Below are 20,840 nucleotides of genomic sequence, written 5' to 3'. Positions count from 1 at the left end.
CAAATGTACACTGGAGGCGGTGAGAACTCTGAAAACAGCAAGAGGAGGTGGTTCTGGGGGGCCCTGCCACAGGGTGTTTTTATTGCCCACCGCTCCCAGTATTGGCTACTGCTAGGTCACGAGATCTCTCAAAAGTTTCAGCTGCAAACACAGGAGTCTGGATGTGGTTTTACCGGATTCTCTGCTTTGGAGTCTCGCAGCTGCCCTTGAGATGCGGGCCAAGGCCGTGGTCTCACCTGAAGGCCCGTCCGTCTGGGGCCAGATGCACTTCCAAGCTCGCTCAGGTGGCTGTTGGCAGTTCCTCACGGGCTCTTATCAGCGGCCGCCCTCGGTTGCCGGCCCACATGGCCCTCTAACAGCTGGCTTCGTAAAGCCAGCACCACAGGAGTCTGTGGGAAGTGGCATCCCATCAACTTTGCCATGTCCCACTGGTTGGAAGCAAGCCACAGGTCCCGGCCACATTCAGGGGGAGGGGATCACATGTTCAGGGACCCTGACCTTCCGGCTGGGATCACCAGGAGATCAGGGTCATTGGAGGCCAGCAAGAGTCTACCTGCCAGACCCCCCCCACCAACAGTGGGCTTTGCAAGGGTAGCTGTGTTGATGAGAGAGGCCCCAGCACTTGAGACCATCCAGGCACTTCGTGGGTGTCTCCCCATTCACAGATGAGGGAGCTGAGCCCTCCTCCCTCCCACACACTTGGCTGGAACTGTCTTAGTCGTCTCTCCCTGAGGGCTTTTATGCTTCATTCTCCCACCCTATGACCTGTAGCTGTTATGCTCTTGGCCCTGGTTCCCTGTGGGGGTTCCCAGGGTCAAGTGAGCAGAGAGGTAGTGACACATCAGGGTCTTGTGTGCACGCACAGATCCTTCAGGGCCTCCACCTGCCTGCTCTCCGCCTCATCTGCTGGACTTGCTCCTGCTCTTTGGAGCCTGCCCTTCCCCCATCGCTGCTGACAACCCCCTTTCTCCATGCTCTCCATGTCTGTCATCCTGGGGAGCTGTCAGGCCTCATCCAGAATCTCCTCCATCAGCCCCCCTGGGGGCTGCACACAACAGAGGGACTTGGTGGGGGTGGCCTGCCCCTGCGAGAGCCCATTCCACCTGAGCCTGGGCTTCACATAGACACAGGGCCACTGCCCTGTTTCCCAAGCTCTAACTGCTCGCCAGCCTCTGCACCGAGCTCCCTCTACACCCAAACTCACCGCTCACTCCCTCGGGCACACGCTCTGTTACTGCTGTGTTTTACAGAGGAGGGGACGCTCCTTGGTCAGGGACTCGAAGTGAGTGAGGGACAAGACCCGGGTTTGTGACCACAAGGCCTTTAATGACCACACTCTAGTGTGCAACTCCTGCAGACAGAGCCTCCAGGGGCGGGACCATGCCTCTCCCATCAGATTAGGCAATCATGACAACAGAGCTACGTCTCCTCCATTAGACTGGTGTCTTTGAAGGCTGAACCATGCCTGCCCTGTCAGATGGGGACTTCTAAGGATAAGCCCTTATCTCCTCCATTAGACTAGGGGTACCTGAAAGACCATGTCTCTCACATCAGACTGGAAGCCCTGAAATCAGCACATGCCTCCTCCATCAGACTGAGTGCTTCAGAGAGTAGAATCATGCCTCCTGGTTTTTGTTTGTTTTTTTTTAAGATTTTATTTATTCATGAGAGACACACAGAAAGAGGCAGAGACACAGGCAGAGGGAGAAGCAGGCTCCCTGCGGGGAGCCCAATGCAGGACTTAATCCTAGGACCCCAGGATCGTGCCCTGAGCTGAAGGCAGATGCCCAACCACCAAGCCACCCAGGTGCCCCAGAATCATGCCTCCTCTGTCAGACTGGGAGCATATTAAAGCATGCACCCCTCTCCATCAGACTGAGGCTTCTGAGGTCAAGACCATGCCTCTCCCATCAGACTGCAAGTTTTAAAAGGCAAGGCTGTGTCTAGGAGCTTCTTAGGGCAAAGACTGCCTCTCCTATCATAGTAGGAGCTCCTAGGGCAGGGCTACGTCTCCTCCAACAGATTAGGAGTTATTAGGCTCCACCATGAGCCTTCCTTTCTTATCCTGGTGCCTTGGCTCCCATCCTCCCCTCCATCCTGCTCCATGAGACAGGGTGAGGGGACGGAGAACACAAGCACAGCCCCCCTCTTCCAGGGACCCCATCTGGCTCCCTTTTAAGGTCCCACCCACCTAAAGCATATATTGAGCACCTACTGTGTGCCATGCAATAGAACACCATTTGGCCACAAGGGGAAGGAGGCACTCACACCTACAGGGAAGGACCTTGAAAACACGGTGAGAACCAGACACAAAAAGCCACATAGCATGTGATTCCATTTACATGAAATGTGCCAGAACAGGCTCATACACGGAGACCAAGCGGATTAGAGGTGGCAGGGGCAGGAGAAGTGGGAACGAGAGTACCAGCAGCAGTGGCGCTTCTTCTCTGGGGGGGGGGGGGGGGGGGGCGCGGGTGATGAAAATGTTCTGGAATGAGTGGCGATGGTTGCATGATCTTGTGAACGTTCTCAAACGGAAATGCACACTTCAAGTGGGCAAATGGTAGGGTATGTGAATTGTTTCTCAAATTAAAAAAGGGGGGGGGGTGCTTCAGAGGGCGCCCCGAAGCCCTGAGCCGAGGTTAGCTGTTTCCCTGCCATCTCAGCGGTGGGAAGACAGCCCGGGTCACGCCACCCGAGGTCGGGAGGGGCCAGGATCCAGGAGATGCCCCCTGACACTGCCTCCCAGGCCACGGGTGCTGGGGGAAGGGGGAACCCGCAGCCCAGGACCCCCAGACCGCCCCAGCGGCTCGCCTCATCCCTGCAGTGACCCCCTCCAAGGCCCATCTGAACGCAGAAAGCCCCGGAGTTCACGCGGCTCTTCAAGGGCGCACGGCAAGGTCAGGCCCCCGCCCCGGCCGCCTCCTCCCCTGCAGGGCCTCCGGGGCTCCTCTCCTCGCGCGGGGCGGGGGCGACCCCGGGAGCCGCGGCTCAAAAGCGCAGGAAAGTCAAACGCCCGTTTGATTCTGCCCGCGGGGCCCCGAATTGCCATTCCGGACGCGCGCCGTAATTAGGAGGCCCCTTTCAAATATTTATACCTCGGACGGCTCGTGTTTATCCGACAGGGAGAGGGCTCGGATTTGATGAGATCTGTCAACAGCTCATCCCCGAGCCGGGAATTGCCTGGCGGCTGGCAGAAAACAGGACAATTACCCGCCGAGCTCCCCGGCGGTCCCCCGGGACGCCGCCGCGCGCCGAGCGGGGGGCGGGGGGCGGGGGCCTGGACGCGCTGCGGAGCAGGATCGAGTTCAACAGGTTCACGAGGGCGACCCGCCAAAGCAGGGGAGGGGACGCGCGGAAGGCCCTGCTGCCGCCAGCGCCTCCCCCGGCCAGCGGCGGCCTCGGTTTCGTCGCCTGGAAAATGGGGCGAGCAGTGGGGGCGGAGAAACGCTGATGCCACGGGGACCCCGCAGTGGGTCCCCAGTGCCACCCCAGCCGGGCCACATCGGGGCGCGCGCGCAGGCGGACACGGGCTGCGGGCTGGCTCTGAGCAGGTCCTCCCTCTGCCTGTGCCTCAGTTTCTCCGTGGGGAAAAATATAACTCAGTCCCTGCTGGCGCTGCTCCCCTTGAGCTCCCTGGGGGTTCCCTGTTAGAACCCCTGTGGGAAAGCGGGAAAGCAGGCACAGACGCACTGCTCTTCCCAAGGGGCATCTTCCCAACAGTGTCAGCTCTGACTTCTAACTGCTCCTCCCTCCCCTCGGAGCCACAGGCACCAGCCCGCCCTGGGGGCCGTGGGTGGGGGGTGCGCGGCGCCCGGGGAAGGGAACCCCGAGTCCCATGACCACCCCTCTCTCTTACTTCCCAATATTAAGGGGCGCTGAACAAGCCGCCTTAGGCCGAAAGAAAGAAAAACCCGGTTTGCCCTGGAATGGGCCCGCTCACCTCGCGGCTTCCCTTGCCCCAACGTCCCAGCGGCCTCGCCCCCAGACAGCTGCAGCCGCCAACAGGCAGGCGGCCGGGGAGACCCCTCTCATCTCTGCCCCCCTCCCTGCCTCCGCCCCCAGGAGCCACAAAGGGACAGATGCTGAGGACACGCGCCAGGCACAGATACCATCTCCCTGGCCGCGGCCAGCTGCCCCAGCCCCCTCCCCCCGGCTGCAATTAGTCCCCCGGGGGGAGGCGTGCAGAGGAGAGTCCTCTTGGGGAGGGGGCGCCAGACGCACACCCCCCCCCTCTCCGTTGCCTCCCGGCCTCCTTCAGCTGCATCAATATCAATTTGAGCCGGTGACCTCTAGAACAATCTGCTGGGCAGTTGCGCCGCCAGATAGCGGTTCAGTCTCAGCCCTCAACAGTGGTCGCCCCCGCCCCCCCTGCTGGTCAGTCCACCCCTCTCGCGGGCACCTCCAGACCCCCCACTTCCCCAGTTGCCCCCGCGCCTCCCTCTCGCGCCGCCCCCGCCCCTGCGCCCCCCGCCCTCCCGGGCAGGGGCAGCCCGTGGCTTCCCACCTCCCGCTCCTGCTCGCTCGTGCGGCCGCGGTCCTCCGGGTCGGGTCCAGCTGCCGCGGCCGCGGCCCGCGACGCCCGCCCCGCACCCCCTCCCGCGGCGGGCAGCGGCTCCCCTCCCTTCCCAGAACAGCTGAAGGTCTCAGTCACCTCCGAGGGGGGCGCAGGGGGAGCGGAGGGGCGGGGGAAGCCGCGGCGGGGGAGGCGGGGAAGCCTTGACGTCGCCGCCCGGGACGCGGCCGGGGGCCGCCAGGGGCCGCCAGGGGCTGGGGCGTCCGCCCGCGCGCCCCCTCCCCAAAGTCCCACCTCCCGGCCGCGGCGGGGAAAGTCTCTCCGAAAGCGTGAAGGGGGATTGGAGGAGGTTTTATTTCCCTTTGTGCGGGAGGCCGGGGCCGGATCGAGGCGGCCGGGCCGGGGGCTGCGGGACCCGGGCTCCCCCCGAGCGGAGACGAGCGCAACAAAGGATGCGCCGCGCGGGGGTCACCGTCCCCGCCCCCCAACTTTGCGCGCGGCGCCCGCGCCCCGGGGGAGCCCGCCCGCTGCGCTGAGAACCCAGGCGTCCGGGCTGAGCCGGGGCTGGGGGCGCCCCCCGCTCCCCCCCCCTCCGGGCCGCAGAAGCGAATCCCGCAGCTTCCCGGAGGCGGCGGGCGGCCGAGCCGCGCGCGGGGACCGCGCTTCCCGCGGAAACTCCGCGCGCTTCCTTGGATGCCCCGCGCCCGGGCCCGACCCCCCGGCGCTCGGCGTTCAGGGCCCCGCGGGGCGCCCCCTCCCCGCCCGCCCTTGCGGAGCCGGGCTGAGGCGGACTTTGGCTCCCTTCCTCCCCTCCCTCCCTCTTCTGTCTCCCTCTTTTCTCCTCTTTCCACCGCCTTCTGAGCCCAGCCCGGGGACACACCTGATCTTCCCCCTCCCGTTCCTTCCTCCTCCCTCTCCTCCTCTCCACCTCCTCCTCCTCCCTGGGGACTCTGCGGAGAAGAAAGGGGGGTTGGCAAGGGGGCATGTGGGTGCCCCCCCGACAGTGGCCAGCTTCGGCGTGACACACGCACAGATGGCCAAGTGGCTCCGGGACTACCTGAGCTTTGGCGGCCGGAGGCCCCCTCCGCAGCCGCCCACCCCCGACTACACGGAGAGCGACATTCTGAGGGCCTACCGGGAGCAGAAGGATCTGGACTTCGAGGACCCCTACGAGGACTCAGACAGCCGCCTGGAGCCGGACCCTGCGGGCCCCGGGGACTGCAAGGGTCCCGGAGACGCCAAGTACGACTCTCCCAAGCACCGGCTCATCAAGGTGGAGGCTGCGGACATGGCCAGAGCCAAGGTCTTGCTGGGCGGCCCCGGGGAAGAGGTGCGTGGCTCCCGCCCAAGCTTGGGCGGCCCCAGGACGCTGGGCGGGGAGGGCCAGGCTGGGCTCCCCGGATGTGGGGAGCTTGTTTTATGGGGCAGGCCAGGGCACCTCCAGAGACGCCCCCGTCCTCCACCTGCTAGAGGGAGCTCGGTATGTGGCCCTTCCCAGGGCGCAGCACTGGCTGTCCCACTACCTCTCTGCCCTGCTTTGTCCTCCTGTCCTCCTGCCCTCCTGTCCTCCTGTCCCCCTGCTCCCTGCTCCTAACCCCTAGTCCCCTCTGCTCAGATCTGAGTCACTCCCCTAGCGAGCCCTGGAGCACCCTCAACCACGATGCCCCTCCTCTGTTACTACTCCCATTTCACGGAAGTGGAAACTGAGGCTCACAGAAGACAAGCAACTGGCCCAAGGTCACATGGCCCTAGCTTGTTAAACCTTGACGCAGATCTGCCTCCAATGCCCATCCTTTTTTTTTTTCTTTTTCAATATTTTCCCTAGAGGATCAGGGAGTCGTCCCCCAACCCTCCATAGAGACAGGATTTGAGGGGGGTCCCACGAGGCTGTGTGGCGCAGTGTTTAGGAGGACAGAGGAAGGAAGGAGGAGGCAGGGACCCTGGGAAGCAGACCACCTGGGATGAAGCCCTGCCTCTTACTTACCAGCTGTGTGACCCTTAGCAAGTCACTTACCCTCTCTGTGCCTTGTTTTTTCCATCTGTAAAATGGGGATAATGTGCTCACTGGGTGTTGGCATTACAAGGAAACACATGTGAAGCGCTGGCAGCTGATAGACGTTACAATTGTCTGTTTTAACAGAGGTGGGGTGTCGAGGAGGGTCAGAACCGCAGGGAGCCGGGGAAGCTGGCATCTGTGTGCAAATCCTGGTGGGTGGGGGAGAGGACTCCCTGTCCCGGAGGAGGAAATGAGCTTCGGAGGAGGAAATGAGCTTCGTGGAGGGGAAGGGGTAGCCAACCCAGAGAGGTGCGCCATCCCCGGGGAGGGGGTTCCATGGCTGGGCTTGGTTGCCCCCCAGCCCTTGCCAGTCCCTTCTTCTCTCTCCAGTTGGAACTCGACACGGAATACTCAGACCCCTTTGATGCTCAGCCTCATCCGCCACCGTCAGATGACGGCTACATGGAGCCCTATGATGCCCAGCGGGCCGTGAGCGGTGCGAGAGCGGGGCTGGGGAGAAGGGGGCGGAGGCCCCTGGTGGGTGTGGGAGCTGACCAGTGTTCTTGGTGCCCCCAGACCTGCCATGCAAGGGGGTTCAGCTGTATGACACTCCCTACGAGGAGCAGGACCAAGACCCAGGAGATGGGGCCCCTTCCGGGAGGAGACCTCGCCAGAGCCGGCTGCCTCAGGAGGACGAGCGGCCAGCGGATGAGTACGACCAGCCCTGGGAGTGGAAGAAGGACCACATCTCCAAGGCATTTGCAGGTGCCCCTCCGCCCCAGGCCTTGACCCTCCCTCCACAGGCCCTGAGTGTCCACGTCCTTCCATTGCCTGCTCTGGTCATAGTCTCTGATTCAACTTACAAAGTAGACCCCAATCACCTGCCACTGTGACACTGTGGTCATTTTTGTGCATTCTCGCTAAAGTGTGAATGGCTGATCATCATACATTTCTCTTCCTAGGACAACTTGTATCTTCCCCTGAAGACAGAAATTCCTCTAGAGCACCGGTAGTGCAGGGATAGGCTTTGGCATCAGGGTAGACCTGGATTTGTGTCACTTACTGGGGCAAGGTGCTTTATCTTTTAGTCTTGGTGCCCTCACCCATCAAATGGGGGTCATTACAGCACCTACAGAACAGGGGGCATGTAAACAGTGCTAGAGGCGCTGTCGGGGGTCAGGGTAACATTTCTTAGCAGCTATCATTTAGGTGGACTTGGGGTCAAGTGCTGAGTTGGGGAAGCCTGGACAAGTCTGTGATCTCAGTTTCCTCTTCTGTAAAAAAGGTAGCAACACGGGCAGCTTTAAGAAATACAATAACGTGGGCCAGGAAGAGCTGTGCGAACCCAGTTTGGCCTCAGAAGTTGTGTGGCTGGGAGGGACCCGGAGGGCTCGGTGCCTGGCTCTATCTGTCTACCCGTATCTTGGGGTGGGGCTGGGGGGTGGAGTACAGATCTAGGACTTGGCCAGACTGTGCAGAACCAGCATCCTGCTCTCCGTTCTGTCCCTCTCTGTCCCCCACGGACTGGCCCCTGCCCTCAGGACACCAGGCTCAGAGGAGTGACCACACCCCTTCTTCAGGAAGCCCTCCCAGGTAGGTTGGACTTAACACTGCCTTCTCTGACCCTCCCCCTCCAGTGCAGTTTGACAGTCCCGAGTGGGAAAGGACCCCAGGCTCTGCCAAAGAGCTCCGGAGACCCCCGTCCAGGAGTCCCCAGGCCGCTGAGCGCGTGGACCCGGCCCTGCCCCTGGAGAAACAGCCGTGAGTGGGGAAGCTGACGGTGGAATCCCTCCCCATCCCATCCCAGCTGCAGACTCCTCGGACTGGGTGGGGGGGTGTTGGGGGAATTAACGAGTCATTCATTCGCTTCATTCCCGTCTTCAACTCATCTTCATTGGGTGCCAGAGCCTGCCGTGTGTCGGACACCTAGCTAGGTACGAAGCAGAATCAAAGGGTGTCTCATTCCTCTGGCATCAGATTCTGGGTTCCAGTCTCTGCTCTGCATCTCTTGGCTGTGCAGCTTTGGGCGAGTCCCTTAACCTCTCTGAACCTAGGGCTCAAAACCCCCAAGACGGCGTCCAGCTCAAACAGACTAAAAGGGTGGATGTCCTCCGTTCACTTGGATAATGCCCACGAGCGAGCCCGAGAGTAAAGAGACAGAACTCATCCTCACCCCCAGGGGATCTTGGGATGGAAGTAGGAGGCGACAGGGTTTTGAGGGGGGAGTCCCAGCGTTGGGCTGGAGTGAGCTGCACCAGCTGGGAGGGCCTGGGTCTTCTTTCCAACCTCCCAGTTCCTCCAGGAACTCCCTAAAAGCCCACTGCGCTGGGCCCGAGGGCACAACTGACTGCTGGGGGTTGGGGACAGCGAGGCACAGGGGGAGAAGTTGTTGCTCTGTTCAATTTTTTTTTTTCAATACAAAACCCGCGAAGTCTGTTTGGCGCTCCTCTGTCTGTGAGACCTGGCTCGCAACTGCGAAGCTCACTGTGAGCACGCGCAATGGAAATATTCAGTAAAGGATGGTGCAAGCGGGTGGGGACGCAGGATGTGGCAAATCTGGAGAAAGCCAGATGCAAGGGATTCGCTAGAGGGGAAGTGGAAACAGGACAAGGGGGACCTAGCCTTGGGGAGCCAGTGAAGGTCAAGGTCAGGTGTGTCTAGTAACCCGGAGGGAACAGCCCCAGTGGGCCTGGGCTCAGCTGCCTGACAGGGAAAACTGTCTGCCTGAAAACCAGGCTCCCCCTGAGAAACCCGGGGGATTGTTCTCACTTGTTTGCCTGGAGGTCACAAGTCCTGGAACCGGACTGGGCCTGCACCCCACCCCAGGGTGCATCTGCGGGGATCGCCCTTTAAGAGACATCTGCCCCCACCCCCTAGGTGGTTTCACGGCCCACTGAGTCGGGCAGATGCCGAGAACCTCCTGTCTCTCTGCAAGGCAGGCAGCTACCTCGTGCGTCTCAGCGAGACCAGTCCCCAGGACTGCTCCCTGTCCCTCAGGTGAGGCCCCAGCCCCCTGAAGGGACCGAGGTTCACCGGACTACCCGGGAGCAGAGGGTGGCTCCAGCAGCCAGTGGGTGGGGCTTCCAGGGAGGCCAGAGGCAGGATTTCAATAGGGAATGAGCACCTTGTCACCGGGGGTATGCAAGAAGGTGGAGTGGAAGCCATACCTTAGATCTAGAATGTGGGTGAGGTGGGAAACTAGGTATTTCCTTCAAACCCCCCGACCCCCCAGTCCAAAAGTTGAAGTATATCCATTTGCGTCTCTCAGGACCAGAATCTCCGAGTGACCCTGTGGGCATTTGAGTTTGAGATCCTGATTCTACGAGCTTCTCTGCCTCAGATTCTTACTGTGTCTGATTATAACAAGCCCCCCAATTTGACAAGGCATCTGAGTGTGAGATTCATAAAAGGACAAGATTGCAGAGGACTTTGAGAATCAGTTTAAATCCTGCCTCTGCCACTCTGCAGCTGTGTTGTCTTTGCTAAATTACTCGGCCTCTCTGGGCCTTGCTTTTCCCATCTATGAAATGAGGCTACGAATAGCACCTACTTTGTGTTAATACTGCCACGATTAAATCACACACACACACACACACACACACACAAAGAATTGTTGAGACTAGTGCCCTGGCAACAGGAAGCGTTTCATCCATATTAATGATGACAAGATCATTCCCAGGCTCAATGTCATTCCACTCACCAGAAAGGGAAGAAAGGAGAGGGACCCCAGACCGAGGGCTAACCCGTGGGGGGCCCAGGAAGCGTAGTGCAAGGGCTCAGGTTTGGAGGAAACGTGCAGGACCTCCAGCCTGCCTTCAGAGCCGACAGGCACGTCCCTGCCCTGCCGATGTGGACCAAGCCCATGGTTTGGCACCCGAAAGGCCGATTTCTGGAAATATTTGGGAATGCCAGGCCCCAGCTTCTGGGGCCATGAGTGTGTGTGTGGAGGGGAGCTTTAGGGCCGGAGAGCCTGAGCAGGTCTGGGGTGATCAAGGCACTCTGTGACGCCTGTCCCCCAGGAGCAGCCAGGGCTTCCTGCACCTGAAGTTCGCACGGACCCGAGAGAGCCAGTTCGTGCTGGGGCAGCACAGCGGCCCCTTCGCCAGCGTGCCGGAACTGGTCCTCCACTACAGCTCCCGGCCGCTGCCCGTGCAGGGCGCTGAGCATCTGGCCCTGCTGTACCCGGTGGTCACGCAGACCCCCTGACCCCAGGACCTTCGGCCCCTGCCCTGCACCACGTGGGCCCAGATTTACTGGCCACAAACGCTGGAGGTCTTTCCAGTCCTGGAGGAGGCCGGAGGGAGGGGGAGAGACTCGCTTCGCCTCCAGGCCCCGGCTCTTCATCAGAGCTGCCTTCTCTGCCTTCTCTTGGGTTCTAGGTTCCAGGATTGTGTCTCCAAGCACTCCTCTGGCCTGGAAAATAAATAAGTTATTGTGTGTTTCAAGTGTCCTTTCTGGGAGGTGGGGATCCCGGCCCTGGGGAAAGAAGAGGGGGAGTGACCCTTAGACCCTTGTGGTGGGGGGGCATCCCCAGCTCCCCCCGGGATGAGCCCCATGGGGTGAAGCCTGACTTGCTCACAGCGGGGGACCACCAGTAAGGGGTAGGGGTAGGCAGGGAGAGAGCCAGTGAGGTCGGAGACGCAGCTGATACCGACAGATACAAAGATGGAGAAACCGAGGGGGGAGGCTCTCAGGCCGGCCCTGCCCCCACCCGCCCCTCCCTCGCACCGGGACAGGCGGGCAGCCACGGCCTGATGCTGCTGCGGAAAGGACATCTGTCCCCATGGAAACAGCAGAAGTGGGGGAGGGGAGTTGAGCCCAGCTGGTGTCACTTCAAGGTGACAGTCGGGCAGGAGACCCGGGGCCGATGTCTCCCGTCAGTCACCCTCCATCTCCAAACCCACCCAGGGACGGGTGTTGCTTCCAGCTCCAGGCGCTGCGTGGGGGTCGCCCTCAATCACTTCTCTGCTAATTGGACATGAGCCTCCGAGGACGAGAGTGGGGCGCTGACCAGTCATCACAAAGCCCCCTCACCACGGCGGACCCCTTCAGCCGTCCTGGGGCTCAGGAGCCCCCAGACGGCCCCCCAGATAGCTTTAACACTCCCTCAAATCACAAAATCTGGCTTTCCTTTATGAGCCTTTATGGAGTGCTCTGGGGGTGAGGGAGGAATCCAGCGTCCTGGTAATGAGGCCGGGGTCTTGGGCTGGGCTGTTGGACTCCCTGACTCTTGGAAATCAGTCACATTTTCACGTGGCCGTTGGAGGGAGGGGGTCTTTCCTGGGATTTCTCTTCTTCTCCCCACTTCCAGGAGCCCTCTTGGCCTCTGTGGCCCAGAGGGGCGCGGTTCACGGGAGACAACAGCAGATATGGGGTGAGCCGACCTGGGCCTGGGGCTGGGGGAAGGCTTCTGGGCCAGGCGCTCCTGGGGGCTGAGAGGTCGCGGGTGGGTGGGAGGGATGGAAGGGTGGGTGGGCGGGGGGGAGTTGGGAGATCGACCCTGACCCTCCTGGTTCGGCCTGGGGATGTCCAGCACCTTCCCCTCCGCACGCCACGGCTGCGCGTCTTTGGCCCCCCCCCCCCCGCGCCCCTGCCCCCCGGGGCCGGTAAAAGACATCACCGTAGAGGGGATGCCCTGCAGGTGGGAGGGACGGACGACCCAGAATAAGAGCGGAGAATCACACGAGACAGCCTGGCTCTCCCCAGCCTACCTGGGCTTCTGCAAAACATGAGCGTAGGGGCCGGACCTCTCCAGTTATTCCCGGTCTCGCCCGCACCCCCCCAGCCCCACCTGCCCCCTTCCAGAAGGGGCCGGCGTCCCCGTCCAGTAGCTGCAGTTCCCGCCTCCACCACGCGGGGGCAAGATCGCCGGGGGGAGCCAAGAGCTGCCCTCCCCGCCACCTGCGCGGTTACCTGGGTCCCCAGACCCCCGCGCTCCGCGGCCACGGACACGCCCCCTGCCCACGGCGGCGCCACCTGGAGTCCTGGGGAGGGGAGTGCGGGGCGGCCTGAAGGGGCGGGGCGTTCCGAGGGGGCGTGGCGGGCGTCCTGATGGGCGAGGCGATGGGCGGGGCGGTCCTGAGGGGCGGGGCGATGGGTGGGGCGTCCTGGGGGGCGGGGGCGATGGGCGGGGCTCACCCGAGTCCCTGGAGGTCTGGTTGGAGCGCAGGCCATCTGCACAGGAGAAACCTGTGTCTCAGGGGTGCTCACCTTCGAGTCCAGCCTCCGCCCCCCTACCCCACGTGAGACCTCAGGATTCCGCCCCAGCCATGCTGCGTGAGTCCGGGCAGGTGTCCCTCGGGGCCTGTTTCCTCTTCTGAAAAGTGTGGCAACCCATTTCTGCCTTGCTCGAGTGTTGTAAAATCATCGCCAAATGGATTTTTTTTCATCCTGAGCTCCACCATCCTTGTCATGAGCCCCATCACGCCCCTGAGAGTCTCCGCCATTCCCCACACAAGCCCTGTCATCCTATAAGCCCCAGCACTGACATCATGAGCTCCATCATCCCCTCCGTGAGCTCCAGGATCCTGTGTTTTGAGCTCAACTCTGCTGTCAGGCCCATTTTTCATACAAGGAAACTGAGTCTCAGCCTGAGTCACTTGCCCGGGGTTACACAACCAGGCAGCAACAGTGCCCCACTTTGAAGAAGGTGTTGCTCACCTCAGCTCCCCTTTCCTTCTCTGTTTCAGGGGGAAAAAAAGAAAGACAAAAGAAAGAGAAAGCAAGAAACAGCTTATACCGGCCTGAACTTTTGAGTCGTCTCGAATAAACAGGATAATAGACATAAAATAATCACTTAAGTTTACTGAGGACTTATCATGTTCTAGACCCTGTAATAAACTATTTAGATATAATTACTTCAAATTCACATAACCCAAAATTTAAAAAAAAAAAAAAAAAAAAAAAAAGGGATCCCTGGGTGGCGCAGCGGTTTGGTGCCTGCCTTTGGCCCAGGGCGCGATCCCGGAGACCCGGGATCGAATCCCACATCAGGCTCCTGGTGCATGGAGCCTGCTTCTCCCTCTGCCTGTGTCTCTGCCTCTCTCTCTCTCTGTGACTATCATAAATAAATATTAAAAAAAAAAAACAAATTCACATAACCCATAGCTAAGGAAACAGGCACAGAAGGGTTGGATAACTTGCCCAAGGTCACACAGCCAGTGAACAGCAGAGTGGAGACATGTTTCCAGGTCTGTGTAATTGATATAAACTCCAGCCAAAGGCTCCTGGTGTGACTAAGATGAGGCCCAGGGCCCCTGACCTCTTCATCTTGCATGTTTTATTTTTTTTTTTTTAATTTTTTTAAATTTATTTATGATAGTCACAGAGAGAGAGAGAGGCGCAGAGACACAGGCAGAGGGAGAAGCAGGCTCCATGCACCGGGAGCCCGACGTGGGACTCGATCCCGGGTCTCCAGGATTGCGCCCTGGGCCAAAGGCAGGCGCCAAACCGCTGTGCCACCCAGGGATCCCCATCTTGCATGTTTTAAAGTTGGCATTGGTCCCCGGAGGCTGCTGATCAGCTGGCCGGGAGGGGAGGGGAGAGGCAGCTGTGTGGAGCTGGATGCACGCCTGCCCGCATCCCTGCAGATGCCAACAATGCACAGCCTGGTGCCTCTGTTACCCAGATTCTGCTAATTGGTAATTGGTCCTCTCATTACTAGTAGGTGGGGGCAGTCAGGACAGCCAGAACGTACTGGCATGGAGGCCGGTGGTGGGAGGGTCCTACCAACTGGAGAGGAGTGGGCATCTCTGCCGAGGCCCTCAGGAGTCAGCAAGAGAGCAGGAGCCCCATCTGGGCCAGCTGGAGTGAGTCTCCCAACCCGATGCAGGGTTTGGCCCAAAGTGGGAAGTCACGCAGAGTGAGGGGGGCAGTATGAGCTGGGCTTTCCAGAAAGCTGGATGCGTCCCTGGCTCGTGTACATGGCTGGACGTGTCTTGCCCTTCTGTGGGCCTCAGAGGCTTTCTCCTCTCTAAATGGAGGCAGGTGGCTTAGCTGATCTCGGAAATGCCTTCCAGCCTTGAGAGTCCATGGCTTTCAGTGTAGATTCTTGAATTCTAGAGTTATCTGTCCTGAAAAATTCTAAAAGGCTATTTAAAATATTTCAGATACTGCGATTCTAACGTTCTTGAATCATCTATTCCCTTGTGTCAGTATTTCTCAACCTTTTTTCAATATCATCCCCCTAAAGAGATTTTTAAAGTCTTACTTTGTGCTCCCATGACACTTTAGAACCACAGAGTGTAAATCTCTTTATGTACTATCCATACATCTATGCTTTATACATAAGAAAGTAGAATTTTCATTGGTCCCCAAGAACCAATTCCTGCCCCCGTAGGAGCAATATTCCCCACTGAGAACGCTGTAATCCTAAGAGCCTAGAATGTTCCGCCCCTAGGATTCTAGAACTGCAAGATTCTATTTTGCGGCTGGAGATTTTAGAATTGCCTGAGGCGCAACAAAAATGTGTACAGATGTTGACCAAAGGCAGGTTGTAAATTGTTCACTGCGGCCTTATTTGAGATTCCCAACAACTGGACACTGCCCAAGTGCCCGTCCGCAGGAAATTGGATTGATGGGTGGCAGTGGGTCCACCACAAAGAGAAAGGACGATCCACTGCTGGGTGACCAGGATGGACGCATCCTCTGGTTGAGTGGAAGATTCAGTGTTGAATGAGAGAAGCCAGACACAAGAGAGAATGCTCTCTGACTCCCCTGAGGTAGCGCACAAAGCCGGGCAAAATATGTCTGTGCAGCTGGTCGTCGGGATCCTGCGTGTATGCCTGGGTGGGGGGAAAGGGGCCTAGGAGGCGGGAAATACGGTTTCTTTAGCTGGGTGGTGGTTCAGGGGTGAGCTCAGGCTGTGAAAATCCAGTGCTGTGGTCTGAATATGTGTCCCCCACAATCCCTGTGTCGAGTCCTAACCCCTGGAGGTGATGGAACGAGGAGGTTGGACCTCAGAAGGTGATGAGGTCCAGAGGGTGAAGGCCCACGAAGGGGATGAGCGTTGTTTCTTTTTTTAAGATTGATTGGTTGATTAGTTGGTTTATTATTCATGAGAGACACACAGAGAGAGAGAGAGAGAGAGAGAGAGAGAGAGAGAGACAGGCAGAGGGAGCTGCAGGGAGCCCGACAGAGCCCTGCCTCTTCCTCCATGTGAGGACAGGGATCGGCACCAACGTTGAAGCAGGATGAAGGTCCTCACCTGAACACAACCATGCTGCTGCCCTGATCTTGGATTTACAGCCTCCAGACTGATGAGAAAAAAGTTTCTGCTGTCTATAAACCACCTGGGGTGCAGTAACTTGTTAGAGCAGCCCAGACGGATCTAGATATCCATTAAGCTGGCCACTTACAATATACGCTTTTTTCCTGTATGTATACTTTAATAACACATTTTTTAAAAATGTTATGGGATTGTTTTCCATCAAAACTCCAGAATTACATGTATTCAGGAGTCTTTATGATTGTGATATTCTGGAACAGTGCTCAGCAAACTACTGCCTATGGATCCAATTAGGCCCACTGCCTGTTTTTTTTAAATAAAAAATTTTTTTACACTTACAGTATTCTTAAGAGTTTATTATAAACTAGTTTCACAGGCTACGAGGAAGTAAAAGGACTCTGTACAGCCTGACAGGAAACAGGCAGGGAGCTGAGGAGGGCCAAGATGAGTCTAGGGCCTTGGTGGGCGCATTCCCGGGGGAGGGGGCCCCGAAAGGGAAACCAGACAATCCTGTGAGACCCCGAGAACAATGGCATAACAAACAGGTCTGTGATAATCGGGCCCACGCCTCTGTCTCTGTGGAGCTACTTCCATAACTCTGTGGTCAAGGGTCAAAGGAGGCCTCACATGCCCGGGGGGAGGGGGCCACATCCCGGGGGGGCGGCCCGGGGGGCATGCCCATCAGAGTTCCTCAACCAGGAGGAACCAGGCCCATGGGAGGCCTCATGCCAGGTGGTGGGCCCATCATGCCTGGAGGCGGTGTCCCCCGGCCCATCAGTGGAGGAGGACCCCCACGGCGGGGTGGGTACTGGGTCGGGGCCCCTGCAATGCTGGTGGTGGCAGCAGCTGCAGCAGCAGCCACAGTGCCTCTTCCCTGTGGGATCATCACCTGCTGGGACGGCCCACCAACCCCTGGGACTGGCCCTGCAAGTCCTGCAGGAGCCTGGGGCGTTGGAACACCAGCTGAAATTCCTCTGCCAGCAGCCCTGCTGATCCCTGGACCCCCCCGGCAGCTCCAGCAAGTGGCACTCGGGCAATGCCAGTAACTTTGGGAGGAGGTTCCTCTACCGTCATTGAGACCAGGTTCTCCCCCCAAAGCAGCACCAGACCGAGGACTCGCTTCTCTTCTCTTTCTGCTTGTTTTGAGTTCTTTGGCTTCATCTTCCTGAACTCATCACAGTCACAGAGGATCAAATTCATATGCTTGTCAAAAGCCTTGAAGGTGCCAATGAAGATCTGCTGTCTTGTAGGATGACCTCATCCTATAGTCGATGTGTTGCAGCATCAGCATCTTGCTGCTCTTGCCCACAGTTTTGTGGCGGTTCTGATGGCTGATTCCCGCCGGATTGCCCTCAGCAGAGGCCTAGATGCCCGCCACTCTTAAGTAAAGTTTTATTGGAAACCGGCCCCACCCATCCGCGCCCGTCCAGCCTAGGGCGGCTTCGCTACAGCAGCGGAGTGGAGTAGTTGCAGCAGAGAGCGTCTGGTCCACGAAGCAGAAAACATTTACTCTGTGGCCCTTTAGAAAATGTTTGCTGAGTCCTGGTCTAGAATCATAAGTTCCAGCATATCTTTGATTCTGTGATTCTAGATTCTGATGTTCTTGAGTTTGCAGGATTTCTAAGAATCTAATTTGAAGAATTTGGAGTTTATGTTTCTAGGAGTTTGAGATTTTATTTTTTTTATTTTTATTTTTTTTAATTTTATTTATTTATTTTTTATGATAGTCACACAGAGAGAGAGAGAGAGGCAGAGACACAGGCAGAGGGAGAAGCAGGCTCCATGCACCGGGAGCCCGACATGGGATTCGATCCCGGGTCTCCAGGATTGCGCCCTGGGCCAAAGGCAGGCGCCAAACCGCTGCGCCACTCAGGGATCCCGGAGTTTGAGATTTTAGATCTTAAGACCATCTGAGTTGCAAAAGCCATACCTTTGCTCCCATACCTTTCTCCACCAGAAGCTGCATGCCATTGGCCTCAGCCACCTCCAACTCAGAAATCTCCACAGCCACCCGGCATGTGTAGTCCCCACTGTCATTGAGGCTCATGTGGTCCAGCCGCAGGGTGAGATTGCCACGCAGCTTCCAGGAAGGCTGCTTCTGGGGCCCACAGACCCCCAGGCGGAGGCTGCGATTGATGACATGTGGCTTACACAAGAAAACACCATCCTTGGCCCCACCCAACAGAGATGCTTGGGACTGCATCACCTGGCAGGCCAAGGTCACCTGGCTGCCCTGTGTCACCTGCAGCCACGTGGGCTCCTGCTGCACTGTCAGGCCTTTGGCTCCTTGCAGGACTAGGGGATAAGAAGTAAGGCTTGTGTGTGTGTGTGTGTGTGTGTGTGTGTGTGTGTGTGTGTGTGAATCCCCTAGTGAGCCTACAGCAATAAGGCTATGTGATCTTTGCAAGGTCATGGCTCACTGAGGCCCAAAGTCTTCATCTGTGAAATGGGTTTAACTTTCTTTTGGCACTTGTGAGATTTCAAGGACTCTGTGCCAAGTCCAGTTCTCAGCACACAAATATTGCCTTGCTTGTGCCAGGCCTGGTGTTCTGAACACCAGGGACACAGACACAGGGGTGATGAAGACAGACAGAAAGTCCTGCCCCTGCCCACCCACCCCCAGAGCTGACAGTCTGGGAGGAGAGACACACAGAAAGTCAGTAAAGTGAGAATCCTGATGGAGGATGAGGATGAGGTGAGAGAGAATGGAGGGTGGTCAGGGAAGGCTTCTCAGAGGAGGTGATATTTGAATGGGGATCTGAATGGTAAGAAGTAGCCAGTCGTGGGAAGAAAGGAAAATATGGAGAAAGAGCACTCCAGGCAGAGGGAGTAGCCCACGCAAAGGCCCTGGGGCACAACCACGGCTGGTGTGTTGGAGAAAGAGCAAGGAGGCCCTTGTGGCTGGAGCAGAGTGAGTGAAGGGGAGAGAAGGAGGAGGGGAATTGGACAGAGGACGGCTTACACATGCTTTGCAGACCACAGGGTGGGGGTGGGGCGGGGTCCAATTTATTTTTTTTTTAATTTATTTTATTTATTCCAGAGAGAAAGAGCATGCCAGCAGGGGGAGGCGCAGAGGAAGAGAGAATTCCAAGCAGACCCCTCGCTAAGTGGGGAGCCCCTACCCAGGGCTCCATCTCACGGTCTCATGACCTATGAGATCATGACCTGAGCTGAAATCAAGAGTCGGATGCTCAACCAACTGAGCCACCCAGGCGCCCCACACCCCCATTTAAGTTTTAAAAAGATCACCCCAGGGGGATCCCTGGGTGGCGCAGTGGTTTGGCGCCTGCCTTTGGCCCAGGGCGCGAGCCTGGAGACCCGGGATCGAGTCCCACATCGGGCTCCCGGTGCATGGAGCCTGCTTCTCCCTCTGCCTGTGTCTCTGCCTCTCTCTCTCTCTCTCTCTCTGTGACTATCATAAAAAAAAAAAAAATTAAAAAGATCACCCTGACTGCTGCGGTAAGAATGGACTGTGGGGTCAGGGGGTCCAGGTGGCTGGGTGTACCAGGACTTGGATCCTGGAAAAAAGCGGTCAGAATCTGAATATATTTTGAACATTGCCCCCAGAAGAGCTGCGTGGACTTACACTGAGAGACGGAAAGAGGGTTTTAGCCTCAGGGACCCTGTGAATGGCAGTGGCTTTTCGGCCAAGACGGAGGACCCTGATGGAGAAGCAGGGCTGGAGTAGGAGAGTTTGCTTTGGGTCATGAGAAATCTGAGGTCAGAGCCCCCAGAAGGGGTGCATTTGGATCAAGTTTCTGGCCTTTGAGGTGCCATTGCCATTGATGCTAGAGAGATGAGATCCAGGGAGGAGTGTTCTGGGCAGAGGGAACAGCAGGTGCAAGGGCCTGGGGGTGGTATCAACTTTGGTGTGCTGGGAAAGAGAGAGAGAAGAGGAAGGAAGGAAGGAAGGAAGGAAGAAGGAAGGAGGGAGGGAGGGAGGGAGGGAGGGAGGGAGGGAGGAAGGAAGGAAGGAAGGAGGAAGGAAGGAATAAAGAAAGAAAAGCTGGCAGGCTGGACAAGGGGGAGAAAGCGAATGTGGCAGAGGGTGGAGATGAGAGAGGCCAGCGTGGCCAGCTCACACCAGTTGGGTGTGTAGGTCGTGGTGTGAGATTCACCCTAGGGACCCACTCTGAGGATCCTGCTAGAACCTTTCAACCCTTGTGAGGTTCTGAGTACCAGAGAGAAACAGGCCCTACCTAGCAGAGCAGAGAGAGGTTTCCAGGGGCTCCAAGCCCGGGGCAGGCTGCTGGGGTGATGGACAACAGGAGGGAGGGCAGAGGGGACGGGGGCCCAAGACTCACCCCAGAACTGCACCAGGGGGACCAGCGCTGTGCCCAGGGACTCCATTCCTGGCCCACCAGGCCCCCTGTCCTGGCTGGTCCGCCCCCCCCCCCATATGACAGACCTCCTGCCACAATCTCCCCCCACACACGCCCACTGCCACAGAGGCTGGACAGCAGATGGCCTGTAAACTAATGCTGCTTAGGGCTCCGCTTCCCAAAAGATTTTTTGTTTTTAATCTGAAGAGCAGTTTGTGTATGTGATCGGGATAATGCGTCCCATCCCAGTGAGTGGAAATCTTTCTCGGAGGTGCTATATAAACACACCTGAGCTGGGGTGGGAGGGGGGAAGGTCGGAAGGTTAGGTGATGCAGGTGTGGGGTCCAGGAGTGGGCAGCAGAGGCCTGAGCCTGGATTGAAGACTGGGATCCCAGCTTCAATTATTTGGCCCTCAGTGGTTGAGCAGCTACCTTCGGCTCAGGGCGTGACCCCAAGGTCCAGGGATTGAGTCCCACATCGGGCTCCCCGCAGGGAGCCTGCTCCTCCCTCTGCTCGTGTCTCTGCCTCTCTTCGTGTGTCTCTCATGAATAAATAAATTAAATCTTTAAAAAAATGAAATTCAGGGATCCCTGGGTGGCCCAGCGGTTTGGCGCCTGCCTTTGGCCCAGGGCGCGATCCTGGAGACCCGGGATCGAATCCCACATCGGGCTCCCGGTGCATGGAGCCTGCTTCTCCCTCTGCCTGTGTCTCTGCCTCTCTCTCTCTCACTGTGTGCCTATCATAAATAAATAAAAAAATAATAATAATAAATAAAATAAA

At 58.1% G+C, this 20,840-nt stretch overlaps 1 protein-coding gene and 1 pseudogene across 1 annotated transcript; one reads left to right on the top strand and one right to left on the bottom strand.

Annotated features, from left to right (window-relative positions):
* Nucleotides 1–4,706: 4,706 nt before the first annotated feature.
* Nucleotides 4,707–10,952, top strand: SHD (Src homology 2 domain containing transforming protein D). The gene is made up of 6 exons (XM_077860426.1): nt 4,707–5,846; nt 6,903–7,008; nt 7,089–7,277; nt 8,150–8,273; nt 9,390–9,509; nt 10,532–10,952. The coding sequence occupies exons 1-6, from the start codon at nt 5,550–5,552 to the stop codon at nt 10,716–10,718; spliced, it is 1,023 nt and encodes a 340-aa protein (XP_077716552.1). The 5' UTR covers nt 4,707–5,549; the 3' UTR covers nt 10,719–10,952.
* Nucleotides 10,953–16,073: 5,121 nt separating this feature from the next.
* Nucleotides 16,074–17,047, bottom strand: LOC144289390 (small nuclear ribonucleoprotein-associated protein B' pseudogene; annotated as a pseudogene).
* Nucleotides 17,048–20,840: the final 3,793 nt, after the last annotated feature.

This window comes from Canis aureus, chromosome 19 (genome assembly GCF_053574225.1).
Source record: "Canis aureus isolate CA01 chromosome 19, VMU_Caureus_v.1.0, whole genome shotgun sequence".
NCBI lineage: Eukaryota > Metazoa > Chordata > Mammalia > Carnivora > Canidae > Canis > Canis aureus.
The sequence above is the reverse complement of the archived record's forward strand: the minus strand, read 5'-3'. Positions and strand labels throughout refer to the sequence as shown.